The sequence below is a fragment of the Gopherus flavomarginatus genome, chromosome 1, assembly GCF_025201925.1.
Source record: "Gopherus flavomarginatus isolate rGopFla2 chromosome 1, rGopFla2.mat.asm, whole genome shotgun sequence".
NCBI lineage: Eukaryota > Metazoa > Chordata > Testudines > Testudinidae > Gopherus > Gopherus flavomarginatus.
Genome location: NC_066617.1, coordinates 251183626 through 251208937, shown reverse-complemented (window position 1 = coordinate 251208937; position 25312 = coordinate 251183626). Strand labels below are relative to the sequence as shown.

General features: G+C 48.0%; 1 protein-coding gene across 4 annotated transcripts in view; it reads left to right on the top strand.

Annotated features, from left to right (window-relative positions):
- Positions 1-12003: 12003 nt before the first annotated feature.
- CHST10 (carbohydrate sulfotransferase 10) overlaps positions 12004-25312 on the top strand; it is a 40973-nt gene continuing 27664 nt past the window's right edge. For 2 of the 4 annotated variants that reach the window (XM_050922601.1, XM_050922591.1), the window contains exon 1: positions 12011-12264. In XM_050922601.1, the coding sequence (XP_050778558.1) occupies positions 12243-12264 (22 nt within the window). In that variant the 5' untranslated portion in view covers positions 12011-12242. Of the gene's footprint in view, positions 12265-22329; positions 22865-25312 lie in introns of those variants that run through there. The other 2 variants (XM_050922618.1, XM_050922609.1) reach the window with 2 other exon arrangements.

Here is a 25312-nt window from a genome sequence, read left to right as displayed (position 1 = left end):
CCGGGGGGAAAGAGTCACACTCACAGGTGAGCTCCTTCCCCAACCCTACACCCTCCCCTTCCCAGAGACCCCAGCAGCCAGTCCCCTCCCTCAGACTGTGCTGCATTGGGCTCTCTCTAGGACCCAGCAGCCCTGCTTCTACACTGTCTGGGCTGCCTGCAGAGTGGTGCCCCCAGGCAGAGTGAGGCCCTACACAGCTGCCTATTCTGCCTATGCCTAAGGACGGCCCTGAGTATTACATGGACAGAACACAGTACAGTGGGGGATTACAGTAATAAAAGAAGAGAAGACATACATACATAGGAAAAGGAGGGAAGGAAGGGACTAGAAAAGGCAGGAAAAAGGAGGAGAGATTAGGTGGAATGGCGGTCAAGCATTCTGTGAGAAGTCAACATTTTTTATCCAAATGTATCTAAAAAAAGATCCCATAGTTCTTTGAAATCATATAATTAATCTCTATAGTGATAAGATAGTCTTTCTTTCTGACTACCACTGCTCTATACTTAGCATAAGCCCATTCTTCCATTCTTGTAAAATCATGCACTTGGTGATTATTGCAGCCCTCAAGAACCAAAGTCTTAAACCCAGCTTAGCAGGTACATATCTGAGGACAGGGGCAGCCAAACTTACTGACCCTCTGAGCCACATACAACAATCTTCAGAAGTTCGAGAGCCGGGCAGGGCCGGTGCAACCATTCAGGCAACCTAGGCAGTTGCCTAGGGCACTGGGATTTGGGGGGGCGCCATTTTCTTTGGCAGCGACCGCGGCGGCCGGATCTTTGGCCCCCACTGGTCGACGCCGGCATTTAGGTGGAGGGAGCTGGGGTAGGGGAGCGCGTGAGGGCCACCCGCAGCAAGTGGGGGGGGCGGCACACAGGGGAACTCCCCGCCCCAGCTCACCCCTGCCCCGCCTCCTCCCCGAGCATGCCGTGACTGCTTCAATTGTCCCGCCTCCTAGGCTCACAGTGCCAAGCTGATTGGTGCCACAAGCCTGGGAGGCAGGAGAAGTGAAGCAGCGACAGCGTGCTCGGGGAGGAAGCGGGGCAGGAGTGAGCTGCTTCACTTATCCCACCTCCCAGGCTTGCGGCGCCATCAGCTTAGGCACCGCAAGCCTGGGAGACAGGAGAAGTGAAGCAGCGACGGTGCGCTCGTACTCGTGCACGGAGCAGGGACGAGCTGGGGCAGAGGGGGTGCCTGAGGGTGGGGGTTGGGGAGCTGCCGCAAGTGGGGTGCCTCAGGGCAGAGGGGGGTAGCTGCCACGGGAGGGGGGGTGCCTCAGGGCGGGGCACGGGGTGGGGCGCGAGGTGGAAGTTTCGCCTAGGGCGTGAAACATCCTTGCACCAGCCCTGGAGCCGGGGCACACCTGCTGGAGCTCGGGGATTCAGCCTGATGGGCGGCTCCTGCTGTGGCTCAGGGCTTCAACCCCACTCCTTACTCGTGGTCTCAGAAGCCATAGTCAACCTCAACCCCTCCTCACGACAACAAGTACACCAAGAAGGAGAGTGTGGAAGTGGCCCAGGGGTAGCAGACCCCTGTCTGGCCACAACACTGACAGAGGGTGAGTCGGCATGTTGTGGCGTGGATCCCCACTGACCCAGTGACAAAGCGCTTTTTCATTTCTAGGGCCCTGGGCCGAGACGCAGTGGAGTGGGTGGGCCTGCATCCCCTCTGCCACCCCAACCCAGAGGTGGCAGTCTCCCCTTCCTCACGCCAGAAGCCTAGGCCTCAGACTCTGTGTTGCCCCACTTTGATCCAGGGCTGGGGCCAATTTGTTTCCTGTCCAGCATAAGCACAGGCCTGGGCCTCAGCTGCAAGTGGAGACTGCTTCGTTCCCCATGGCGGCGGACATATCAGTGACGTAGTGAGGCAGGGTGGCCTTCCATGGACCCGGAGTGGAAGGGCCCCAGCTCCGAGCCACTACAGGCTCTTTTCCCTTATTGCAGTATCAACAAACATCAGAGGATAAAACTTTGATCTTGTGCAGTCTATTTGACATCCAATACATTTTTGAATAAAACCTTTTGTTGTATCGAGCATAACCTAAGATCCGCAGAGGCATTCTTAACATAATGTATTATGGTGGGAAACTGGGATTTTTTTAGGGCTGTGATAAATCCTTTTCCTGTTATTTCACAAAGAACTCCAGACTAATGGAGTTCCTCTTCGCTCACAGAGCATATATAGTGGACATGGGCCTGGGGAGGTTATGAAAGATTTCTAAGGTTCCCAGTAGTTATCGGACCTTGGAGTTTTAGGGTGTCCCATGCTTCCTCTCTTTTTGGGTGGGCTAGCACCATTTTCAAATTACTGTCAGCTACTATGGCCCCAACAATGCTCCATGCAGCTACATCAGCAACTTCAAATGCACACAGGCTGGCTGGGCTTTATTTGAGCTCTCAGAGCTGGGTGGCTTTGGTTTTGGACTTTGTCAGCCACATCACCAAGTAGATGATGTGGCTGCAGCAGCGGCTCCTCCAGCAGCAGCAGCGAAAGATGGGGGACAAGGACGAGGACAAGGATTTTACCAAACAACTTCTCGTACAGGAGCTGTTCCTGCAGCAGCTTCACACAATGCAGTTCCGTTTCTGAGCTTGGAAAACCAATGTCAATTTGTGGGAAAGGATCATTCTGCAGACCTGGGATGACCAGCAGTGGCAAAAGAATTTCAGGGTGGCAAAGGCAGCCTTTTTTGAGATCTGTGCTGAACTGGCCCCAGAGCTACAGTGGCAGCATACCAACATATGATGCCTCATACCTATTGAGAAGCAGTCACCATTGCCGCCTGGGAGCTGGCAACCATCAAATATTGCTGGTCCACAGCCAACCAATTTAGTGTAAGGCAATAGACTGATGGGGCCATTGTCATGCAGGTGTATGATGCCATGAATAAGGTATGGTTGCACCAGCTTACAAAGTTTGGTAATGATCAGGAGATTATTGACAGTTTTGCATCCATGAGGTTCCCCAACTGTTTTGGGGCAATTGATGGGACCCATGTGCTTATTGTTTGTCCCCTGTACCAGTGCTGAGAGTTAATCAGCAGAAAGGGATATTGCTCCTGACCACCGTGGCAGGTTCACAGACATAAATGCAGTGTGGTCTGGAAAGGTCCACGATGCTAGGATATCATGTAATCTGTGAATGTTACATCTGCACTTGTACAGAATAATACAGACTCTCTTGTTATGTTTGTCTGACAGCAAGAATAAACAAATATCTTAATGCGCCATCACTCAGCAAGTCCTGTAATAGTTTGAAAATGATGGAATTTCAAACATCAGACAAGATTTTTGTTGATCTCAAATACATTCTGCCATGTAGAAAAAGATGTTTCAAAATCCTTCCTTATTTCCATTAAATTAGCCCTAACTACAAAAAAAACAAAAACAAACAAACACCCTATGGCTTTATCCTTTGGAACCACAAGAATTTTAGTTTAAAAAAAATACAGATGGATGTATAATAGAAAAACATTATGCTTAGACTGGCGCAAACCTGGGAGGATTGTTTGGTGGGGGTATGCAAATAGAACTTTCCTGAGCTACTCATCAGAGGTGGCTATGAACCAGTCTTTGGAGAGCTACATGGAGACTTGGAAAATAGAATCATAGAAGATTAGGGTTGAAAGAGACCTCAGGAGATCATCTAGTCCAACCCCCTGCTCAAAGACCTAACTCAGACCTCCAGGAAGAACCCAAGCACACACGTAGTGGTTTGTTCTATGCTAGAAAAATGATCTGTTATTAAGTATCAGGATAAGGTGCAGCTGAATTGGTGCTGAACATGGCTTATCTGCAAGTCTTCCACCATTTCATAAATGGAGGCATGACAGCTGAACCCAAGGCTGGAACCATCATCAGCAATAGGTCTTTTTTTTTTTCTGTTGTTGGCTGTGCCCCATAAACAAACCCATGATGGGAAGGAGAACACCAGGCAAGAAAAACCTTCCATTCTGGAAATGAAGAGGGCTGGGGAGCCCATGTCTAGAACCGAAGAAAGAAGAGGAGAGTCTTGTCTGAGAACTTCAACCTGTGGGCAGACACTATAGGAGGAGACACCAGCCTGGGGAACACAGCCCCTGGTAGGGAGAAGGGAAACCGTGTCTATATTTGGTGGGGTTTCCCAAAGCTTGGAGGAAATTCCACCTAATGGCATAAGGTTGAAGAGGTGGGTTCTGCTGGAAGGTTCAACTTTCCTCTGATCAGGAAATTGGGCTCACCAAGCAGGAGTATCCTCTCTCCCTTGCTCAAGAGCTGGGCTCTCAGGTGCAGAGTGTTCTCTTACCCAAGCACAACCCTTCGGCTTATCAGGCAGAAATGTCTATCTCTCACCCTCACCATAGGCCTGAATCCCAGAGCTGGGATCCTGTGGGAGGGAAGGGGCCTGCGGCTAAAGGGGTCACTGCTGAGATAGCAGAGAAGTGAGGCTAGTGGGTCACAAACCTGAACCTCATTTCAGGTTCAAGAACATTTTGCAAACTGGGCTAAGGTTTGCCAAATAAATGGACCTTTGCACTCAAGGCCTGTTTAGGATTCTTTATGAATGCTTTCTGCAGCTCTAATTTTGTTTGTGGTGGTTAAGAAGGCTGTGAAATTAATGTCCAGTTCATTTATTATGGTACCATCTAGAACCTTATAGCTGTTACTTCACTGGGTGAGGCTGGAGCAGCTTCCTCAGAATTGTCTCCTGTTTATCCCACCCTTTCAATTCTTTGAAACCATGTTGCTTGCAGTTTAGATGGACAGATGGTGTAAAAGCTGCAGGTTTAATGGGGTCTTTAAACTTCTGTGGACTTCAATAGTATAATCAAGCCCCTTAGTAACTACTTCCTGGGTCTTACTATCATACTTCTCCACTATCCTTCATTACATTCATTTTAGATTAACATTTAACTACAGGTCACTCCTTGTCTCTCATGTTTATTGTTGTAAATAATATAAGAAACACAGAATGATTACATTAATTATTATTCATGCTACAAAACTGAAGCCCACATCATTTTTAGCTTCCTTCATGAATAGCTTTCTTATATCCCTCATTCTGATTCTTTGTCCAACATTGTTCCATATTATAAACTTAATAAATTGAGAAGCTTATGTTCTATTTTTATTCAACCAGTGGTCAGTGCGTCATATGTGTCTTTTGCCAGTTTTTAGCTATTACAAGCTTCTTTTAGCCCTTAAGAGTCTAAAACTTCTTTCCCAAGCTCCAAATGGAAATAGAGGCCACTTTCTACTCTAGAAAGAGTCTAGTAATGACAAAAATGTTACAGGTCAATGGGGAATCAGTCAAATGTCAAAGATTAGTGGCATAAGATGGGGACGGTAAAAAGGAAAGCCAGCTGTCTAGCACTACTCTCCTTCCATAGTCAGTCACTTTTCAGAAGAGCTGCCCTTAAATCAGCGACCTCCCAAACAATGAAATATCTTGCCTCCATCAGCAGAAATTGCACTTGGACAAGTATGAGTTCTTGTTGATATAAATAATATTTATATCACCGCATGGTGGGTACTTGGCACTGAACAGATATAGAATTATAGAAATTTCTGAAGGAATCTCAGTAGGTCATATAGTCCAGTCCCCTGCACAGAGGCAGGATTAATTATTACCTAGATCATCCCTGACAGGTGTTTGTCTAACCTGTTCTTAAAAACCTCCAATACTGGGGATTCCACAACCTCCCTAGGTAATTTGTGTGATGTTGCACTCCATATGTTTTATGGAAATATGCTTTCGAGTGTGAATATGTTGTAACTGGAATATACTTTATGCAAAAGGTTTCTTGTAAGGTATCAAAGGTTATAACCTACTGAATATATTCCTCTTATTTGTATGTATGTATCATTCTTGTATCTCAGGGTATGGCTACACTTGCACTTCAAAGCGCTGCCAGGGCAGCGCTTTGAAGTTTCGAGTGTGGTCGCAGCGCTGCAGCACTGTTTACACTGAGGCTTTACAGCGCTGTATCTTGCAGCGCTCAGGGGGGTGTTTTTTTCACACCCTTGAGCGCGAAAGTTGCAGCGCTGTAAAGCGCCAGTGTAGCCAAGGCCTGAAGCTAGAAATAAGAAGTGTAACTCTGAGGTCCTATTGTAATTATGCAAAGTGTGGGCCATTAATGGTGCTTTAGAAGCTTGACAGCTCCCATTGACTAGGACAATTGGTCGTAAATGGTTTATTTACCTGCAAACTTTCCTGTGCATGTGCGGGCCAGCTCCTGCATAATGAAGAATGAGGTCTTACAGTGACATATGACCATGTCACATGATACTGGACTCCATCTTAAATCTGGTACTTATCCATTTAGAAGGAGGGGTGGGGACCTAAAGAGACATAAGATTCCCGCCTTGTGCCAAAGCTAGAAAATGGAATGGAACAGACCGAAGGGGGGCTGCCAGTCATGAGAACACCCCTGCTTTCCACTTAAGCTGTCTGCTGGGACTAACAAGGACTGTACCAGGGGAAAAGATTGGGCCCAGACTAGGAAGGAGTCTAGTCTGTGAAAGAAGCTTATTGGAAAACCTCTGAGGGTGAGATTTTACCTGTAAACAGTTTCTTAACGTATTAAGCATAGACTTGAGTGTTTTTGATTTATTTTGCATGGTGACTTACTTTGTTCTGTCTGTTATTACTTAGAACCACTTAAAACCTCCTTCTTATACTTAATAAAATCACTTTTGTTTATTAGTAAACCCAGAGTAAGTGATTAATACCTGGAGGAGCAAACAGCTGTGCATATCTCTCTATCAGTGTTATAGAAGGAGGACAATTTATGAGTTTACCCTATACATATAAGCTTTATACAGAGTAAAATGGATTTATTTGGGGTTTGGATCCCATTGGGAATTGAGTGTCTGGATGCAGGAGATAGTTGACCTGCTGAGCAGTTTTTGGTTAAAGTCTGCAGCTTTGGGGGTGTGGACCAGACCTGGGTCTGTGTTGCAGCAGCCTAGCATGTCTGGCTCAACAAGGCAGGGTTCTGGAGTCCCAAGCTGGCAGGGGAAATGGGCAGAACACCACACCCAGAAGGTGTGTGGGTTACCCATGCACTAAGAAGAGGGTAGCCGAGGTTTGTGTTGGCTTGGACCAGCAATTGTTTAATCCAAATTTGAATCTACTAACAACCATTTATTCAATTTCCTCAGTTCCTTTCAGGACCACACAGAGATTACATAGCCTCTCACCTGCTCAGTTTGAATATGTTGGTTCTGTATTGGATTCAGTTATTATACATATGCCTATAGCAGTATATTCAGAAGCTCAAAGTACTTGGGTCCAGCCTGGTAACCGGCAGAAACAGGTTCCACAGCCACGGGCTCTTTATCAGGAAAGTTGCCTGTGGCCCATGACTGTTAAATTTAGTGTCCATGTAGTTGCAGTTGCCATTCTCATTGCCTGAAGAGAAAAGTAACTTCCAAGGTAGTTGGGTCCTAGTTCATTCAAGGCTTTGTAGATAATAAAAAATAGTAATACCTAGATATAGTGATTTCCATCAGTAGATCTCAAAGCAATTTGCAAAGAAGTATCATCATCTCCATTTTCTAGAAGAGGAAATGGAGGTGTAAAGAGGTAAAGTGACTTGCCTGAAATCATCATCCAGCAGCTAAATTGAAGAACCTGGAATAGAACGCAGGTCTCCTGAATCCTGGTTCACTACTCTAGCCACTAGGTCACACTGATGAGGACTAGCTCCTTTAAATGAATTTTCCACTGTATAGTTAACTATAATTGAGGTGGCGTATGAGGCACTGATGTGATGTACTTTCATTGGCCTGATCTGCTTAGTAAGCTGGGTACAGCATCTGCACCAGCTACAGTTTCCATGTGGCTTTTTTGGTCAGCCTCCAATATAGTGCATTACACTACAATAGTCAAGCCTGAAAAGGCATGGATTATAGTGACTAAATCCTAATCTAACAGACAGTGGTGTTGCCTTCTGGCTAACTAGTGAGGGAAGAAGCCATTTAATTTAGTACACTAAGTACTACTGTCATAAACAGATAGCTAAGGGTTAATGTCTCTTTCACCTGGAAAGGGGTAACAAAAAACACCTGACCAGAGGACCAATCAGGAAACAAGACTTTTTCAAATCTGGGTGGAGGGAAGTTTTGAGTGTGAGTTCTTTGTCTTGGGTCTGACCCTCTCGGCTCTGAGAGTGATTTTTCTATCTCCTGGCTTTCTAATCTTCTGTTTCCAAGCTGTAAGTACAAAAATAGTAAAACAATAGGTTTATATTGTTTTCTTTTGTATTTACATGTGTGTAGTTGCTGGAGTATATTCTTTTTGGATAAGGCTGTTTATTCATTTTTCTTTTAAGCAATAGACCCTGTATATTTTCACCGTTATACAGAGACTATTTTTAATGTCTTTTTCTTTCTTTTATATATAAAGCTTTCTTTTTAAGACCTGTTGGAGTTTTTCTTTAGTGGGGACTCCAGGGACTTAAGTCTGCAGCTCACCAGGGAATTGGTGGGAGGAAGAAGTCAAGGGGAAAATCTCTTTGTGTTAGATTTACTGGGGCCATGTCTACATCTAAAATTTTACAGCGCTGGTTGTTACAGCTGTATTAGTACAGCTGTATAGGGCCAGCGCTGCAGAGTGGCCACACTTACAGCAACCAGCGCTGCAAGTGGTGTTAGATGTGGCCACACTGCAGCGCTGTTGGGCGGCTTCAAGGGAGGTTCGGGGAACGCGAGAGCAAACCGGGAAAGGAGACCCGCTTCGCCGCGGTTTGCTCTCGCGTTCCCGGAGCCACCCAGCAAACCGCAGGGAAGGAGATCTGCTTGCTCTGGGCTCCGGGAACGAGAGAGCAAACCGGGAAAGGAGACCCGCTTCGCCGCGGTTTGCTCTCGCGTTCCCGGAGCCACCCAGCAAACCGCAGGGAAGGAGATCTGCTTGCTCTGGGCTCCGGGAACGAGAGAGCAAACCGGGAAAGGAGACCCGCTTCGCCGCGGTTTGCTCTCGCGTTCCCGGAGCCACCCAGCAAACCGCAGGGAAGGAGATCTGCTTGCTCTGGGCTCCGGGAACGAGAGAGCAAACCGGGAAAGGAGACCCGCTTCGCCGCGGTTTGCTCTCGCGTTCCCGGAGCCACCCAGCAAACCGCAGGGAAGGAGATCTGCTTGCTCTGGGCTCCGGGAACGAGAGAGCAAACCGGGAAAGGAGACCCGCTTCGCCGCGGTTTGCTCTCGCGTTCCCGGAGCCACCCAGCAAACCGCAGGGAAGGAGATCTGCTTGCTCTGGGCTCCGGGAACGAGAGAGCAAACCGGGAAAGGAGACCCGCTTCGCCGCGGTTTGCTCTCGCGTTCCCGGAGCCACCCAGCAAACCGCAGGGAAGGAGATCTGCTTGCTCTGGGCTCTGGGAACGCGAGAGCAAACCGGGAAAGGAGACCCGCTTCGCCGCGGTTTGCTCTCTCGTTCCCGGAGCCACCCAGCAAACCGCAGGGAAGGAGACCAGCTTGATTACCAGAGGCTTCCTCCTTCCACGGAGGTCAAGAAAAGCGCTGGTAAGTGTCTACATTGGATTACCAGCGCTGGATCACCAGCGCTGGATCCTCTACACCCGAGACAAAACGGGAGTACGGCCAGCGCTGCAAACAGGGAGTTGCAGCGCTGGTGGTGCCCTGCAGATGTGTACACCTTCAAAGTTGCAGCGCTGTAACTCCCTCACCAGCGCTGCAACTTTCTGATGTAGACAAGCCCTAAGTCTGACTTTGCATACCCTCTGGGTAAGGGGGAAGAGAGATTAGCTCTCTCAGTACTTGTGTTTCCAGGACTGGAAGCAGGGAATCTCTTAGGGTGGTCCAGGGAGGGGAGCCTGGGAGGAAGTAACCAGGAAACAAGGGGAGGGGGTTATTTCCCTTTGTTGTGAGACTCAAGGAATCTGAGTCTGGGGGTCCCCCAGGGAAGGTTTTGGGGAGACCACAGTGAGCTAGGCACTGTATAATTCCTGGCTGCTGGCAGCTTTACCAGGTCCAAGCTGGTAACTAAGCTTGGAGGTTTTCATGCTAACACCCATATTTTGGACGCTAAGGTCCAAAGCTGGGAAAAAATGTTATGACAAGTACTTTCTGGGGCTTTGAATAAGAGGTGATGCACATTACAAGTTAGTGACTGTGAGTGAATCTTGGACTCAAACTCCCTAAACTGGTTTAATCCATATGATGAGACTGTGGAGTGCAGTTTGGAAACATGTTTTACTAGATTTATTGCCAATCCCAAGTGTCAAAAAATAATTGAAATCATGAGATCTTAAAATGTAATAAATGTGGGGTTGTTTTACGTGACTTTTGGGTGTCTGAGTATTTGGGACACAAGATCACAGTTTCAAGCTTTTCTCTGCAAGTGGGAGGGCTAGAAACATACTAAGAAAGAACACTGAGAGTGTCACGTAATCAGGGGATGACTCCAGCAGCTGGGCTCTAACAAACAGTGTCAGACTCACTGGTGAGAATTAGCAGCCCTGCACTCAGGCCTGGATTCTTCAATGTGATCCATGGGCAGATTCCTGAACTGGTCCATAATCCTATAGAAATGGATGTCCAGGGGCACAGGGCAGGGTGCAGGACTGGGGCTTTATAAGACATTGGTTATGATTTTATTATTAGATAAATACTAAGCAGGTTGAACAGCCTGGGACCATTTGAACGTGGGGATTTAAATGAAAAGGACTGCAATTAGGTCTCACTGAAACAAGATCCCCGGCCACATCCTCAGCTACCCTCAAACCCCAGTGGGTCTTGAAGCCCGGCCTTAGGATGCCTCCCTGCTAGTGCCTGAGGAGTGTGCTTCCCAGAGAGGGAGGCAGGCAGCGGCTCTGGGGTGGGGCAGGATCTGCTCTAGGCACCAGCAAAGCAAGCACATGCTTGGGGCGGCACATTTCCAGGGGCAGCATTTCAGCCATTCTTTTTTTTTTTTTGGAAAAATCCCTAGAGACAGTCCTGAGCACAGGGCAGGCGCCATGGAGGGCAGCAGGGGCACTGCAACAGAGCAGCAGTATTTCCTCAGTGGGGAAGCGGAGCAGCAGCCCAGGGCCGAGGCAGTGGCAGTGGAGCCGGGAGGGAAAGGCAGCATCCTGGCCCCACGCACTGTTCCCTGCAGGCAATGTATGTGCTGAACCACAGCCTGAAAGTCAGGGCCAGGGCGCGGAGCCCAGAAGCCGGGGTGCTGCAGTGCCTGGTGCAAGCCTGCAAGGCGCAGGGAGTCCAGCTCACCACGGTTAACTTCAGGGAGCTGGACTTCGGGGAGACAGCGGTGCTGGATGCCTTCTATGATGCAGGTGAGCAGGGCGAAGGGCATCGCCCAGGTTGCCACCCTCCCCCTGCGCCTAGCCTGGAGAGCAGCTGGGTGGCGGGGCAGGGCTGGGCACAGGTGAGGCTAGTTCATTGAGGGCCCTAAACAGGGATATCCGCCCCCCCAATACTAACTGCGTTATTTTCACAAGCCAACGCATAGCCAGACCCAGCAGTACTCAGACTCTTGTTAGAAAGTCCACCTTCAATAAACAGCCGGGGGGAGGGGGGAATTGTTTTATTTCACTAACTACAAATTCTCTAAAAGCAGCAAAGAATCCTTGGAACCTTATAGACTAACAGACAGTCTATAAGGTGCCACAGGATTCTTTGCTGCTTTTACAGATCCAGACTAACAGGGCTACCGCTCTGATACAAATTCTCTGTTTTCATTTATTTTTTAAAAAAAGTAAACAGTAAAAAAAATAACAGTGCAAAGTGCAAACATGTGTAAAAGCCAAAAAAAAAGGGGGGGAGGGAGTGAATGGGCCAAAATTTTTTTTGCTTGGGGCAGCAAAAAACCCAGAGCTTGGCCCTGGGGTGGGGGCTGTGCTGGTGTCGCCTCCCCCCTTGCGGACAGAGCCAGGCCCGGGGAGGGAGCTGGCCTGAGATGCCGGCTGGGGAGGCGCTGCCGCGCCTCGGAGGAGGGGTCTCGCCTGCGCCCCGCTGCCCCCGCCCCGGCCGGGAGAAGGGCTGCTCCAGCGCGGCGGGGGTCGCCTGCGGGGCCGGGCCGGGCCGGGCCGGCCTCTCCTCCCCGAGGAGGCGGGAAGCGAGCTCCGCGGGGCCCGGCAGGATGTGGGGGAGGCAGCCGGGCCGGGCAGCCGCTGAGGCGGGGTGAGGCGGAGACGTGGGGGGGGGGGGCGATGCAGCCGCCAGAGCCGCTTCCCCCGGTCGCCTGCGCCGCCGAGTGAGGAGGGCCCCGGAGCTGCCGCCCCGCCGGGGGAGACCGAGGCTGCGATGAGCGGCGCTGCAGGGCCCGGTAGGTGGAGACGGGGCTCCGGGCGCAGCGCCCACCCCGCGGAGGCGCTGCCGAGCCCGCCCGGGGCAGGGGGAGGCCGGGCTGCGGGGTCGGGAGCAGGGCGGGATGCTGCGCCGCTCCCGGCTTCTCCGCCGGGGTCTCGTCCCTGTGCGGGGCAGGGGCCGGCGGCTCGGATGCCGCGGCCAGGGCAGATCGTCCGTCTCCCGCGAGGGCCGGAACTGTGGGTGCGCTTCTCGCTTGGCCCCTCCAGCCTCCCGGGGCGTTGGATGATGAGGCGTTGCAAAAAAAAACCCTCCACAGCCTATCCCTGGACTAATGCAAAACTCCTGGGCGCTAAAGACCGATAACCCACTGGCACTTCTCAGCCCAGCGTGCAGAGCCGTGCATGGGCCTCTTGAAACCCAGCAAAGTCCAGGGCCCAAGGGTAGGTCAACGCTAAAACCACTACAGCCCCGCAGCCTGCTGTAATGCTATGTCCACACTAGCACTTTTGCGGGTAAAACTCTTGTCAGTCAGGATTGTGACCCCTCCCCCCCTTCCTCACCGACAAAAGCGCCAGTGCGGACAGCACTATGTCGGTGGGAGAGCGTCTCTCTTACAGCGCTCTGCTGTGCCATTGTAAGGTCCATAGTGTAGACATAGCCTAACTCAGGCCAGGTCTACACTACAGAGCTATGTCAGTATAACTATCTGGCTCGGGGTGTGAAAAATCTGCACTCCAGAGTGATGTTGTTATACCATCCCATCCCCCATGTAGACAGTGTTATGTTGGCGGGAGAGCTTCTCACGTTGACATAGCTATTGACTTGTGGGAAGATGGATTTACTATGCCGATAGATCTCTCTCCTGTGGGTATAGAACAGGAGAGGGCAAACTACGGCCTGCGGGCTGGATCCGGCTGTCAGGGCTTTCAATCCTGCCCTTGGAATTGTCAGCCCCATGGTGCAGCAGGGCTAAAGCAGGCTCCCTGCCTGTTCTGTCCCCAGCCTCGCTCCCAGAAGCAGCTGGCACCATGTCCCTGTGGCCCTGGGGTGAGTGGGGGGGCAGAGGGCTCCATGCACTGCCCTCATAGACTCATAGACTCATAGGTCAGAAGGGACCAATCTGATCATCTAGTCTGACCTCCTGCACAAGGCAGGCCACAGAACCCCACCCATCCAATTTTATAACAACCCCTATCCCAGGACCGAGTTATTGAAATCCTCAAAAATGGTTTGAAGACCTCATTTGTAGCATCTTAAAATCACAGATTCTTCAATTCTGTTTTATTGCTTATGTCTTGCACTTCCATATAAATGACAATACTTCATATTACCTGTTAGTACATTTTTCCAGTATTTCAGTAGTGGTCTTTTATTCAAGAGAGCATTATATACAAAATATAATTATGATACAGGAAAATCTGATTTATACTTGTATATTTCATTGTATTTGGAGTTTCTATTATAAATTTATTTAAATTCCAAGAAACATTAGATTACCAACTCAGAGCAGTCTGGGAAGGCCAACATCCAAAAAGATGAAGCAAAACATAATAAAGTTAGAGTATTTTTGGTTTATATTGCAGTTGTGATTAAAACAGCATATCAAAAGGTAGTACCTGGCTGCCAAAGTTTTAGAGTGGTCGCCTGCAGGCACTGCACCCCGCAGCTCCCATTGGCCGGGAATGGTGATCCGCAGCCAGTGGAAGCGTCAAGGGTGGTACCCACAGGTGAGGCAGTGGTCAGTGGAGCTGCCTGCCCCACCCCACCCCACCCCACCCCCAGGAGCCACTGCCGGACATGCTGGCCTCTTCCGGGAACGACGCACGGCCACGGCAGGCAGGGAGCCTGAGTCAGTCCTGCTGAACACCGCTGCCAGGCCGGAGCCCACCCCCCAAACTCCTCCTGCACTCTGTACCCCAACCCCCTGCCCTGAGTCCCCTACTGCACCCCAAGCCCTGATCCCCTTCCTGCACACCGCACTCCCTCCCCCACCCCGCACTCTCTCCGACACTCCAACCCATGTCCTCAGCCCTCCATTCATGGCCCTGCATGCAATTTCCCCACCCAAATGTGGCCCTTGGGCCAAAAAGTTTGCCCATGCCTGGTGTAGGAGCATTTTCATTGAAGTGCTCCAGTGGCCTGCGGTGATGTAGCATTTTTAGGTTATGTCTATGCTACCACAGTAAGTCGAACTAAGTTACGCTACTCCAGCTACGTGAATAACGATGTAGCTTAGGTCGACTTACTGTGGTGTCTATCCATGCTGGGCTGATGGGAGGCACTCTCCCGTCAGCTTACCTTACTCTTCCCATTTGGGGTTAAGTACTGGGATCAACTGGAGAGCTATTTGCGGTTGATATGGTGGGTCTTCATTAGACCTACTAAATTGACCCCCGGCGCATTGATCGCCCGAGCGTCAGTCTGGCTGTAGTGTAGATGTAGCCTTAGTGTAGACCTACCCTTAGACACGTGCAGTGCACAGGACAGTCGGGGAGAATGAGGATTCCTAAAAAAGGGTAGAATTCAGGAGATCACTTATACCCCTTATTTGAGAAACAAGGTGGGTGACGTAATATCTTTTATTGGACCAACTTCTGTTGGTGAGAGAGACAAGCTTTTGAACCACACATAGAGTGACCAGAAGTCCCGATTTTATAGGGACAGTCCTGATTTTTGGATCTTTTCCTTATGTAGGCTCCTATTACCCTCTACCCTCTGTCCCGATTTTTCACATTTGCTGTCTGGTCACCCTAACCACACAGAGCTCTTCTTCAAGTTCCTTATTTTAAATTTACGTCTCCTTTTTTCTGTGGATTGGTTCCCTTATAACATTTTGGTGAGAGAGAGAGAGCAAGTGAGCCTATCTCTAAAGAAGAGATCCAAAGCAAAAATATCCTGAATATCTGTAACTTCTCATGAGTGAGTAATTGAAATTGAAATTAAAATGCATGGTGGGAGAGTTTTTCCATGCGTACTAGTTCTGTAAAGAATGCTGGGAGGTTAAAAGTAATGTGAGTACATTCAGTTCTCTTGCTGACAGTCAATGGTCATTGTCAGAAATGAGAGGTATACTCTGTAGAGACTCGTCTATCAAGCAAAATGAAGGAAATCTGAGCTTTGTGAGTTTTCTTCCCTTTACAAGAATAGATGAGAGAGCTCTAAAAGGGTTGGTAGACGTAAATCTGGAAATCAATGTGTGATGCTGTTAAATCAAGTGCCAAGGCCATAGAGATTAACTAAGAACTGACAAATTCATAGCTGGAACCAACCCAGCTCACTGTATGTTAGTTTTGTTCAAAATAGGTGTTAGTCTTATAAGAATGTGTTTAGTCTCCGTGAAATGCTTGTAAGTTGCTGCATGCATTAATCTCACTTGTAATGCTGTATTCCACGCTATAAGGAAATATGTAAGTTTTGCTGTATAACTTGAAAAATGTTTGCTCTGAACTTGTGAACCCAGGCATGGGAATTGTTCCCTCCATTCAGGAGGCCTATAAAGATTAAACGAGCTATTAACAAACATTGTGACGCAAAGGATTGGTGCATGTCCCTATCACACCTTGGAAATACTAAATGTAAGGCAGCTCATCTCATAGACCTGAAGACTAAATGTAAAAGATAAAACGGGGAGTCAAAAGAAAATTTTTCATCTCTTTGCTGTTTGAACTCTCACAGGGCCAGAGACTCTAAACTGAGGCAGGAGATCCCCCAGGTTTATCCCTCGGTTTGCTCTGAAAGAGACATCTTGAATTGACAGATCACTATCACTCTGTCTCTCTTAGGATTTAGATTGCAACTCATTTGTGTGTATATGTTGGCTTGCTTTAACCTGTAAATAACTCTTTTTTTTCCCCTAGTTAATAAACATTTAGTTAGTTTATTACAGAATTGGCTACAGGCATTGTCTTTGTGTAAGATCTAGGGTACCAATTGATCTAGGGTAAGTGACTGGTCTTTTGGGACTGGAAGCAACCTGAATATTTTGTGATTTTTGGTGTAAGTGACCATTTACCAGCTTGCCTGGGTGATAAGATAGACTGGAGAGCCTAATGGGACTATGTTATACTCCATGGTAAGGCTGTTGTAGTGATCCAGGCATTCACATTTGTTACTGGGTTGGTGAAGTCTAAGTATAGAACACACCACCAGTTTGAGATGTCTGCCTTGTTTTTGACAGTCTGTCCTGAGGTTGACACTCATGGTCGTGAGTCATTCCAGACAGCGTGACAATTGACGTAGTCTTGGCAAAATTCACATGCCACAGATTGGGTTTATAGCTCATAACCCCAGTGCAATTAGGTTTATAGCTCATAACCCCAGTGCTATTAAAAGTTTAAATTTTATATTGAGAGTTTTAAAATATTTAAGATTAGTCACAATGAGTGAATCGCAGTAAGATGAGGGTCTTCAAACAAACAACACTGAAAAATTATGCAGAAAATAGGGGAATATCCCAGAAAGAAAGCCTCAGATGGGGAACTAAGAGCTGCACTCATAGACTTTTTGACTAAGGAGCAGGGTCTGAGCAACCCCCTATTCCAGTTGCCACAGAGACCGCTGCAGTGGAACTGATTCAGCTGGAGCACCAGGCAGCCCAGGAAGAATGTGAGCACCAGGCACTGATGGTGGAACTCCAGATCAAGGGAAAGGAAGACACTTGGGAGGTGGAGGAGAGAGTCTATGAAAGGTGGAAAGCTCACCGCAGATGCATGGAACAACTGCAAGCTAAGGAGAGAGCACACCAGAAACAGATGGAAACTCACACTTCGCAGCTCAAAGTACTGGAGCAGCAAAAGCAGCAGCCTCAGCCAGTGAGTACCCCACCCAAAGTACTGGGGAGTGAGAGAAGGCCCACTCAAGAGACTGACTGTCCACCTTTGACAGACTGGGATCCGCAAAATTCCAGAGGATAAGTGGTTGCCAGTCCTTTTGACCAATTTACCTCGGAAGGCAAGACAAGTTTTTAATGATATGGAGCAAGATGTGCTAAAGGTGTATAAGAAATTTAAAGAGAATGTTTTGAAAAGTTTTAAGATTACCCTTGAGTCCTATTGATTGAAGTGTAGAAATCTTAAAATGTCTGACAGTATCACGCATGTTGAGTATGTACATAAAATGTGTAATTTTGTGAAAAAATGAATGAAGGGGAGCCTAAAGGTAACTATGAAAAACTGTTTGAAATGATGGTGCAAGAACTATTGTGAATGGTGACTGATGAGATAAAAGCAGCCATCTGTGGGGAGAAAAAAACGTTCCACTCTTTTGGTGGCAGCAGAAATTGCTGATGAATATACTGAATCAAGGACTCATGGGGGGGTGCAAACCTCAGGGAAAGGGTAATCTCTCTGTTCCCTAGGTTAAGAGAAAAAAGGGGTCTAGGAATAAATCGAATCTCAACTTTGATTAAAAAAAAACACCTCAAGGGATCCCAGGTTTTAAAATCCCTTGCCCTAAAGGAAGGCAGGTAGTCTGCCATCACTGCAGGTCTCTTGAGCATATAAAGCCAAATTGCCCCAAACTTAAGGTCACCCTATGACCTGCACCCCCAGTGCTACTACCGTGGCTCCAGAGGGAACAGCAGAGGAAGCGCATAGCACAGTGAACAATGTTAGAGCTCTGTCTTGGGAAGGTAGTGAAGAGCTTACTAAGAATGCTAGAGTGAATGGCATAGATTGTAGGCTGGAGAGATATGGCATCCCAAGACACTTTCGTGAAGGAGAGTTTGGTAAGAGAAGAAGCCAAACTCCCTGTAAGAGTTTAAATACATTAGCTTTGGCTGAGTTCTCTGTGACCGTGGCTTTGGTTAAGATCTCCCTTGAGTGGGAGGATTTTAAGGGTCAGAAATTTGCTGCCTGCTGATATTTTAATAGGTAATAGCATTTTAGCCATGTCTAAGCAGGTTCATGTTCTATCTAACATGCAGCCAGAGAGAGTGTGGCTCTGACTCACCTGCTTTGTCTGTGGACAGCAGGGAATGCTGTGAGAGAGAGAGGGGAGAATATCCTCAATCCTTTGTCTATTGAGAGTAGCAGCTTGGCTTCAGAAGAAGAGTGTGAGAATTCTTCTGCTGTGCCAGAAACCAGGGCCGGATTAACTTTTTGTGGGCCTGGCACCAAATATATTCGTGGGCCCCCATCGGGCAAGGTGCAGGGGGGCGGGATGGTCAGTCTCGAGAGTGAAAGGCAGGCTGGGGGCAATGAGGGACAGCACAGTGCATCGGGAGCAGCCCCGCTCTTTTCAGCCCAGCAGAGGGGCACTGTTTACGAACCTGCAGCTGCCAGACGCACACTGGCCTGCCCAACCCTGTGCTGCCAGCATGCCCCTTCGCCTTGAGGGTGGGCCCGCGCCACCTCACCTCCCTCCCCAGTGCTCCACCCTTATGCCCAGCTCCCCCTCACCCAGAGACCTTCCCCACTGGCCTCCCATCACAACTGCACAGCACCCTGCACAGCACCCTGCTCGCCCAGCGCTCCCCGCCCATAGACCAGCCCACCACCTTCCTTATAGTCCCACCATCACAGCTGCACAGCACCCCATATTCCTGAGGAGATTCTGCCCAAAAAATTAAAAATTCTGCACACAATATTTTAAAATTCTGCAAATTTTATGTCAGTAAATAAATGTGGAGGCTCCAACATGGCAGTGGGGAGCACAGGCCACTGATTGCATGGAGATGGGAGTTTACCCTGCAGCCTCTCCTCACCCCACCCTGGGACAGGGACTCGACAGTGAGGCTGCACTTGATAGTGAAACTGCCCCCCAGCACGAGCCGGCAGAGTGGAGCAGGTTGGGTCCGGGTCACTCCACTTCCTGCCGCCTGGTGATTGCAGTGCAGGCCCGACCCCACACTCACAGTGTGGTGGGAAGTGGAGTGACCTGGCCCCAAGCCCGCTCCACTCTGCTCCCTTGGATCTCAGCCTTGGAACTTGGGAGGCAGGGCGGAACCGCCCCCCAGCACTCATCGGTGGCATGGAGCTTGTCGCTCCACTTTCTGCTGCCCTGTGAGTGCAGGGCGCACCCGACCCCTGCTGCAGTCCCCTGGGACATAGCTCAGGGGAAGGGGTGGAGTGTGGGCAGGGTTGGGCCAGAGCAGGGGTGGGAACAGGTGAAGCAGGGAAGGGGGCAGCTTTCCTGGCCAGCTCAGCTGGCTGGGGTATCAGGCTGGCTGGGACCCTTTCTGACTCTGAGCCTGGCACCATGGTAAAACCAGAGTCTGCTCTAAATTTAAGTGAGGCTCAAAAGGAAATGGTGAAGGCTCAACAAGATGACCATTCTCTGGACCAGAAGAAGGTTGGAGCTGAGAATAATATCCCGGTTGAGGAAGGAGAAGGTAAATTTTTTTTGTCAGAGGTTTGTTGTATAGACAGGCTCCCACAGGGAGAAAGAGATAGTCCTGCTGAGGTCTTGAGAATTGTTCCAATTAGCTCATGATTGTCCATTTGCAGGATGCTTAAGAGTGGAGAGAATCTGTGGCAGGCTTAAAAAGAGTTTCTATTGGCCTCAGTTCTTTGAAACAGATACTGTAAGAGTTGTGCCTTATGTCAGAAGCATAAGAGCTTGAAGGGACCCTGCAAAGCACTGTTGCAATCTCTGCCCATTATTAAATAGGTGTTTGCCAGAGTGTCGGTGAATATTGTGGGCCCCCTCAATAAACCTTCCAGGATGGAAAAATATAGGCCTAGTCTACCCTACATGGTTAGGTTGACCCAAGGCATCTTACATTGACCTAACTGTGGACACGTCTTCAGTTAAATTTGACTCTCGCCAACGTAAGCGCCCTGCTACACTGATTTAATAACACCACCTCCCTGAGTAGTGTAGAGTCATGGTTGATGTAGTTAGATCAATGCAGTCAGAGTGTAGACACTATGCTACTTATGTAGGGTGCCAAATATCCCAATTTTATAGGGGCAGTCCTGATAGTTGTGGCTTTATTTTATATAGGCACCTATTACCCTCCATCCTCATCCCAATTTTTCACACGTGCTGTCTGGTCACCCTATGCTTACGTAAACTGTTACTGGACTCCAGCAGCTGTCCCACAATGCCCCCCACTAATGGCTCTGGTCACCATTGTGAATTCCTCTGGTCAGGCAGATAGAAAGCCTCCTCTACCCTTTAAAGCCCCACAAATTTTTGAAATTCCTTTTCATGGCTGCTTGGCTTGGCAACCACACCTAGCAGCTCTCCATTGTTGAGTGTGTAACTGCTCAACTGAACATACTGGCTACATGCCACAGATACACTTTTGCCTGGAGTAGACAGGAGATATTGGCTCTCCTAGGCCTGTCGGGAAAAGAAGCTGTGCAGGCACAGCTTACAGACCAGCCATAGAAATCGAATTTCTATGAGCAGATTGCTCAGGGGATGCAGGAGAAGGGCTATGACAGGTGCCAGCAGCAGTGCCGCATGAAATTCAAGGAGCTGTGGCAGGCGTACCAAGAACGCCAGGGAGGCCAGCAATCAATTCAGTGCTAAGCTGCAGACCTGTCACTTTTACAAACCTTACTTGGCAGAGACACCTGCGCCTGCCCCCCGCCCCAAGCACTGTGGATACTTCCAAGGACTCCAACTCAGAGGCCCTGCCATGAACAGTGAGGAGGAGAAGGTGGACAAGGAAGTATAGGAGGAGTAAGAGGGACAAGTGACTGGGGGATCCAGCTGTGCAGCGAGGCAGGACCTATTTTTGATTCCGTGGTAGTCCAATCAGTTTTTAAATTTTATTAAGTTTTGAATGTTTATTGCCTACTTCATGTTACAGAATACAATTATTATTATTTTTTTTAAACAAAATTCATCTTTATTAGTTCACAGTGTATGCTGGCTGACTGGTGCTGAGCAGGTCTGATAGTGGTCAGTTACCTGTTACTGCAGTGTCACTCATAACATCAGAACATCAGCTCATGTCAACAGTATGTCAACTCATAACATCATTCACAAACATTAATAGGTGCATTGACACTGCTATGTTCCTACATACACAGCAATCACCACAAAATTCATACCAGGCTGCAAAAGAGCAAGGCCAGGTACAGCACACTACAACAAAACACACTACTCTTGCTCACGATTAAAATGGTCTTTCAAAGCCTTCCTGAGCCATCTAGCTCTGCATTGATATCTTCTAATAACCCTTTATTTGGCTTTTCAAATTCAGCTGACAACCACTCCACCTCCATCCTAGTAGAAACCTTTCCCATTTTGCTTGTCAGATATTATGCGGGACACAACAAGCAGCTATAAACCATTGGGATATTTTTCTCACTGAGGTCCAATCTTGTAAGTAGACAAATGCCAGCGACCCTTCAGACAACCAAAAGCACATTCAACTGTCATCCAGCACCTGCTGAGTCTATAGTTGAATCTCTCCTTGGTGCTATTGAGGTGGCTGGTGTATGGCTTAATGAACCATGGGAGAAAGGGTAGGCTGGGTCACCCAGGATCATTAATAGCATTTCAACATTTCCAATGGTAATCTGCTAGTCAGGAAGAAAGTCCCTGCTTGCAGCTTTCTGAACAGTCCTGTGTTCTTGAAGATGCGTGTGTCATGCACCTCCCCTGACCAGCCCACACTGATATTGGTAAAACATTTCGATGATCCACCAGTGCTTGCATAACCATTGAAAAGTAATCCTTTCTGTTGATGTATTCTGTGGTAAGGTGGTCTGGTGCCAGAATCAGAATATGTGTGCCATCTATTTCCCCTCCACAGTTTGGGAACCCCATTGCTGAAAAGTCATCCGTTATGTCCAGTGCATTGCCAGGAGTCACAGTCTTGCACAGCAGGAGATGATTAATGGCCCTGCACACTTGCATGACAATAGACCCTGCAGTGGATTTCCCGACTCCAAATTGAATCAGAATACTGACTGACCGATAGCAATCTGGCATTGCAGTTTCCCACAGTGCAATCACCACTTGCTTTTCTGCTATAAATACAGCTCTCATTTTAATGTCCCTGCACCGAAGGGCTCAGCCAAGTTCAGCACACAAATCCAGGAATGTGGCCTTGTACATCTGTAAGTTCTGCAGCCACTGCTTGTCATCCCAAACCTGCATGATGATGTCATCCCGCCAGTCAGTGCTTGTTTCTCAGGCAACAGAATGGGCACTCTACCATCTGCAGCTGCTCTGCGAATGCCACTGACAATCTTGAATTGTTTCTTTCTATGTCCAAAGCAATCTAGCCTCCAAGGAACTGTCATTTTCCCTGCAGCTCCTCTTGCAGCTATGCAAATACTGCAGTATTAAGTGCGTTGCGCTCACGATGCTCATCACAATTGCGAGAGCTGTGCAGGCTCCGTGCTTCTGTCAGAGATGGAGGACAATGAGAAAGGATGCATGGGTTTGTGGGACTTTGAAAAGAAGGAGTAAAAATTATGGTTGCTGATTAAACTATGGGATGGAGACTACTGCGTTATGGGAAGTGGACCCCCTGCTCGCAGTCACCCCTGGGTGACTCATTTCGGGCGCCATCAGTCCTTGCGAAAACTTCCGAAAAGACTGCACTGGATGGTGATGAGTTGCACAGTGGAATACCTACCCATGGTGCAATGCACTCAGCGTGGATACAGGTGCTCCTGGTGAGGATGTGTACCACTGACACAAGGAACCAAGTATGTACATGTACAAGTGATGTAATAACTGCAGCCGCTGTATGCCAACATAACTTAGGTTAACGTAAGTTTGTAGTGTAGACATGGCCATATACTCGTGGTGGATTCCACCACCAGGTACCCTGAAGCCACAGCACTATCTAATACAGAAGCTGAAACAGATTACAGCTTTATTCACTATTTTTAGCAGAGTAGGTTTTCCTGGAGAGATCTTGACAGGCTGTGGTGCAAACTTCATGTCTGTAGTCTTTAAACAGTTATGAGAATTATATGGAGTGAGGGAGCAGCTGTTAGATTCCTATCATACAGAAATCAATGGTTTAGTGGGAAGATTTAATGGAACTTTAAAAGCTATGCTAAAAATGTATGTCAGCAGGTGCGAGAATGACTGGGATGTGTTACTCTCGTATTTGCTATACAGGTACAGAAATATTCTCCAAGAATCTACTGGATTTGTCCCCTTTGATATGCTGTATGGGACGCAGTGAGAGGATCCCTAGCTTTGATTCAAGGCTCTTGGGAGTGCAGGACAGAGGAAACAGGACAGCCTGTAGGGGAGTATGTCACTTGTTTTAAGGAGAATGTACAGGCTGTGAGGGATTTAGTGGAACAGATCCTTGAAAAAAGTCAAGAGACACAGAAGGGTTGGTGCAGTAAGCATGCTGAGGAAAGATCATTTGCATTGGTGATTTGGTGCCAGTGCTAATTCCAGTGTGGAAAAACAGAATGCAGGACTGTTGGTTAGGACCTTTGGAGGTGATAGAATAATTGAGGTCACTTATGATAGGATGTGGCAGGGGATATGTGCAAACATAGATTAAAAATTGGCCATGAAAGGGAAATGGCAGTGAATATGATTTGTTGTGCTGATGAAGAAATGTTTAATGCTCGTTTGATTGATTTGGTCAGAGAGAGCAAGGAAGAAAGTCCCCTGAAAAGCGTTGAGTTCGGGAAGAGTTTGGATGCATCCCAAAAGCAGGAAATGTTGGCCCTTTTGAACCACCACAGACCTGTATTTTCCAACTGACCAGGGTTAACTGACAGGATTGTACATTTTATTGAAACTTCAGGGCCCTGCCCTGTTCCTAGAAAGGCATGTCATGCTAAAAAGGGAATGCAGAAACGGATCCAGGAAGAGGTAGATACCCCCATCACCAGCATGCTATCTACTGAGTCAAAAAGCCTCTGACATCTCTTATTGTGATGGTACCTAAAAAGACAAACCATGAAGTTTTGTGTGGACTGTAGGAAGCTAAGCATTATCATCCAAACTGACCCATAAACCACACCCTGATGAGAGGACCTGTATCCATGATATAAGGGAATATGTAAGAGGAAAATGTTTGCTCTGAGCTTGTGAACCCCGGCTCAGAAATTGTCATGTCCCCCACCCCTGTGTCCATTCAGAGGCCTATCAAGATTAAATGAGCCATTAATGAATATTAGGACCCAGAGTATTGGTGAATGGCCCTATCACACCTTGGAAATGCTACATGCAAGGGAGCTCATTTCAGACTGGAAGACTAAATGTAAAAGATAAAACAGGATCACAAGAAAATCGCTACAACCCTGTCTTTTAGGATTTAGATTGCGACTCATTTGTGTTGTAGGTTGGCTTTCTTTAACCTGTAAGTAACTTTCTTATTTCTTTTTCCTAGTTAATAAACCTTTAGTTAATTACAGGATTGGCTACAGGTGTTGTCTTTGGTGTAAGAAATAAGATACAAAATGATCTGGGGTAAGTGACTGGTCTCTTGGGACTGGAAGCAATCTGAATATTTTGTGACTGTTTGGTGCAAGTGACCTTTTAACACCAAGTCCAGCTTGCCTGGGTGGCAAGATAGACTGGAGAGCCCAAGGGGACTGTCTGTGACTCCGTGGTAAGACTGTTACAGTGATTCAGGAGTTCACCTTTGTTACTAGGATTGTGACATCTAATTATAGAACATACCACCACTTTGGGGTGTCTGTCCTATTTTTGCCAATCTGCCCTGACGTAGGCACTCACAGTCATGAGCCACTCCAAACAGTGTGACACAATGGAATAAAGTAAAGGAATAAAATACTTTCCTGCCTAGTAGTCATAAGAGTTTATATCTGTCTAAATACCTGCATGGCTTCCATCTCTATAGCATCTGAGCTTCTTTTCACTTTAATAGTGTACTTTACATTTTAATGGTGTGCAGAAGGCACATGGTAGTTGCTCACTGTGGCCTCAATCCTTTAATATACTGAGCTTTGGCATATTGCTGCACCCATGTAGCACCCTTTTAATGTCAATGGGGCGCCATTCAGGCAGAGTGAATTGCAGAATTGAGGCCTATGGTGGTGTTTTTATTTCACTGGAGTATTTTGCTCTGGGCTGTTCAATTACCCAGTGTGAAGAGTAACTATCTTCCCAAAAGTACTTGCCTTTTTTCCAGAGAATGGGTGCACATGCCATACTCC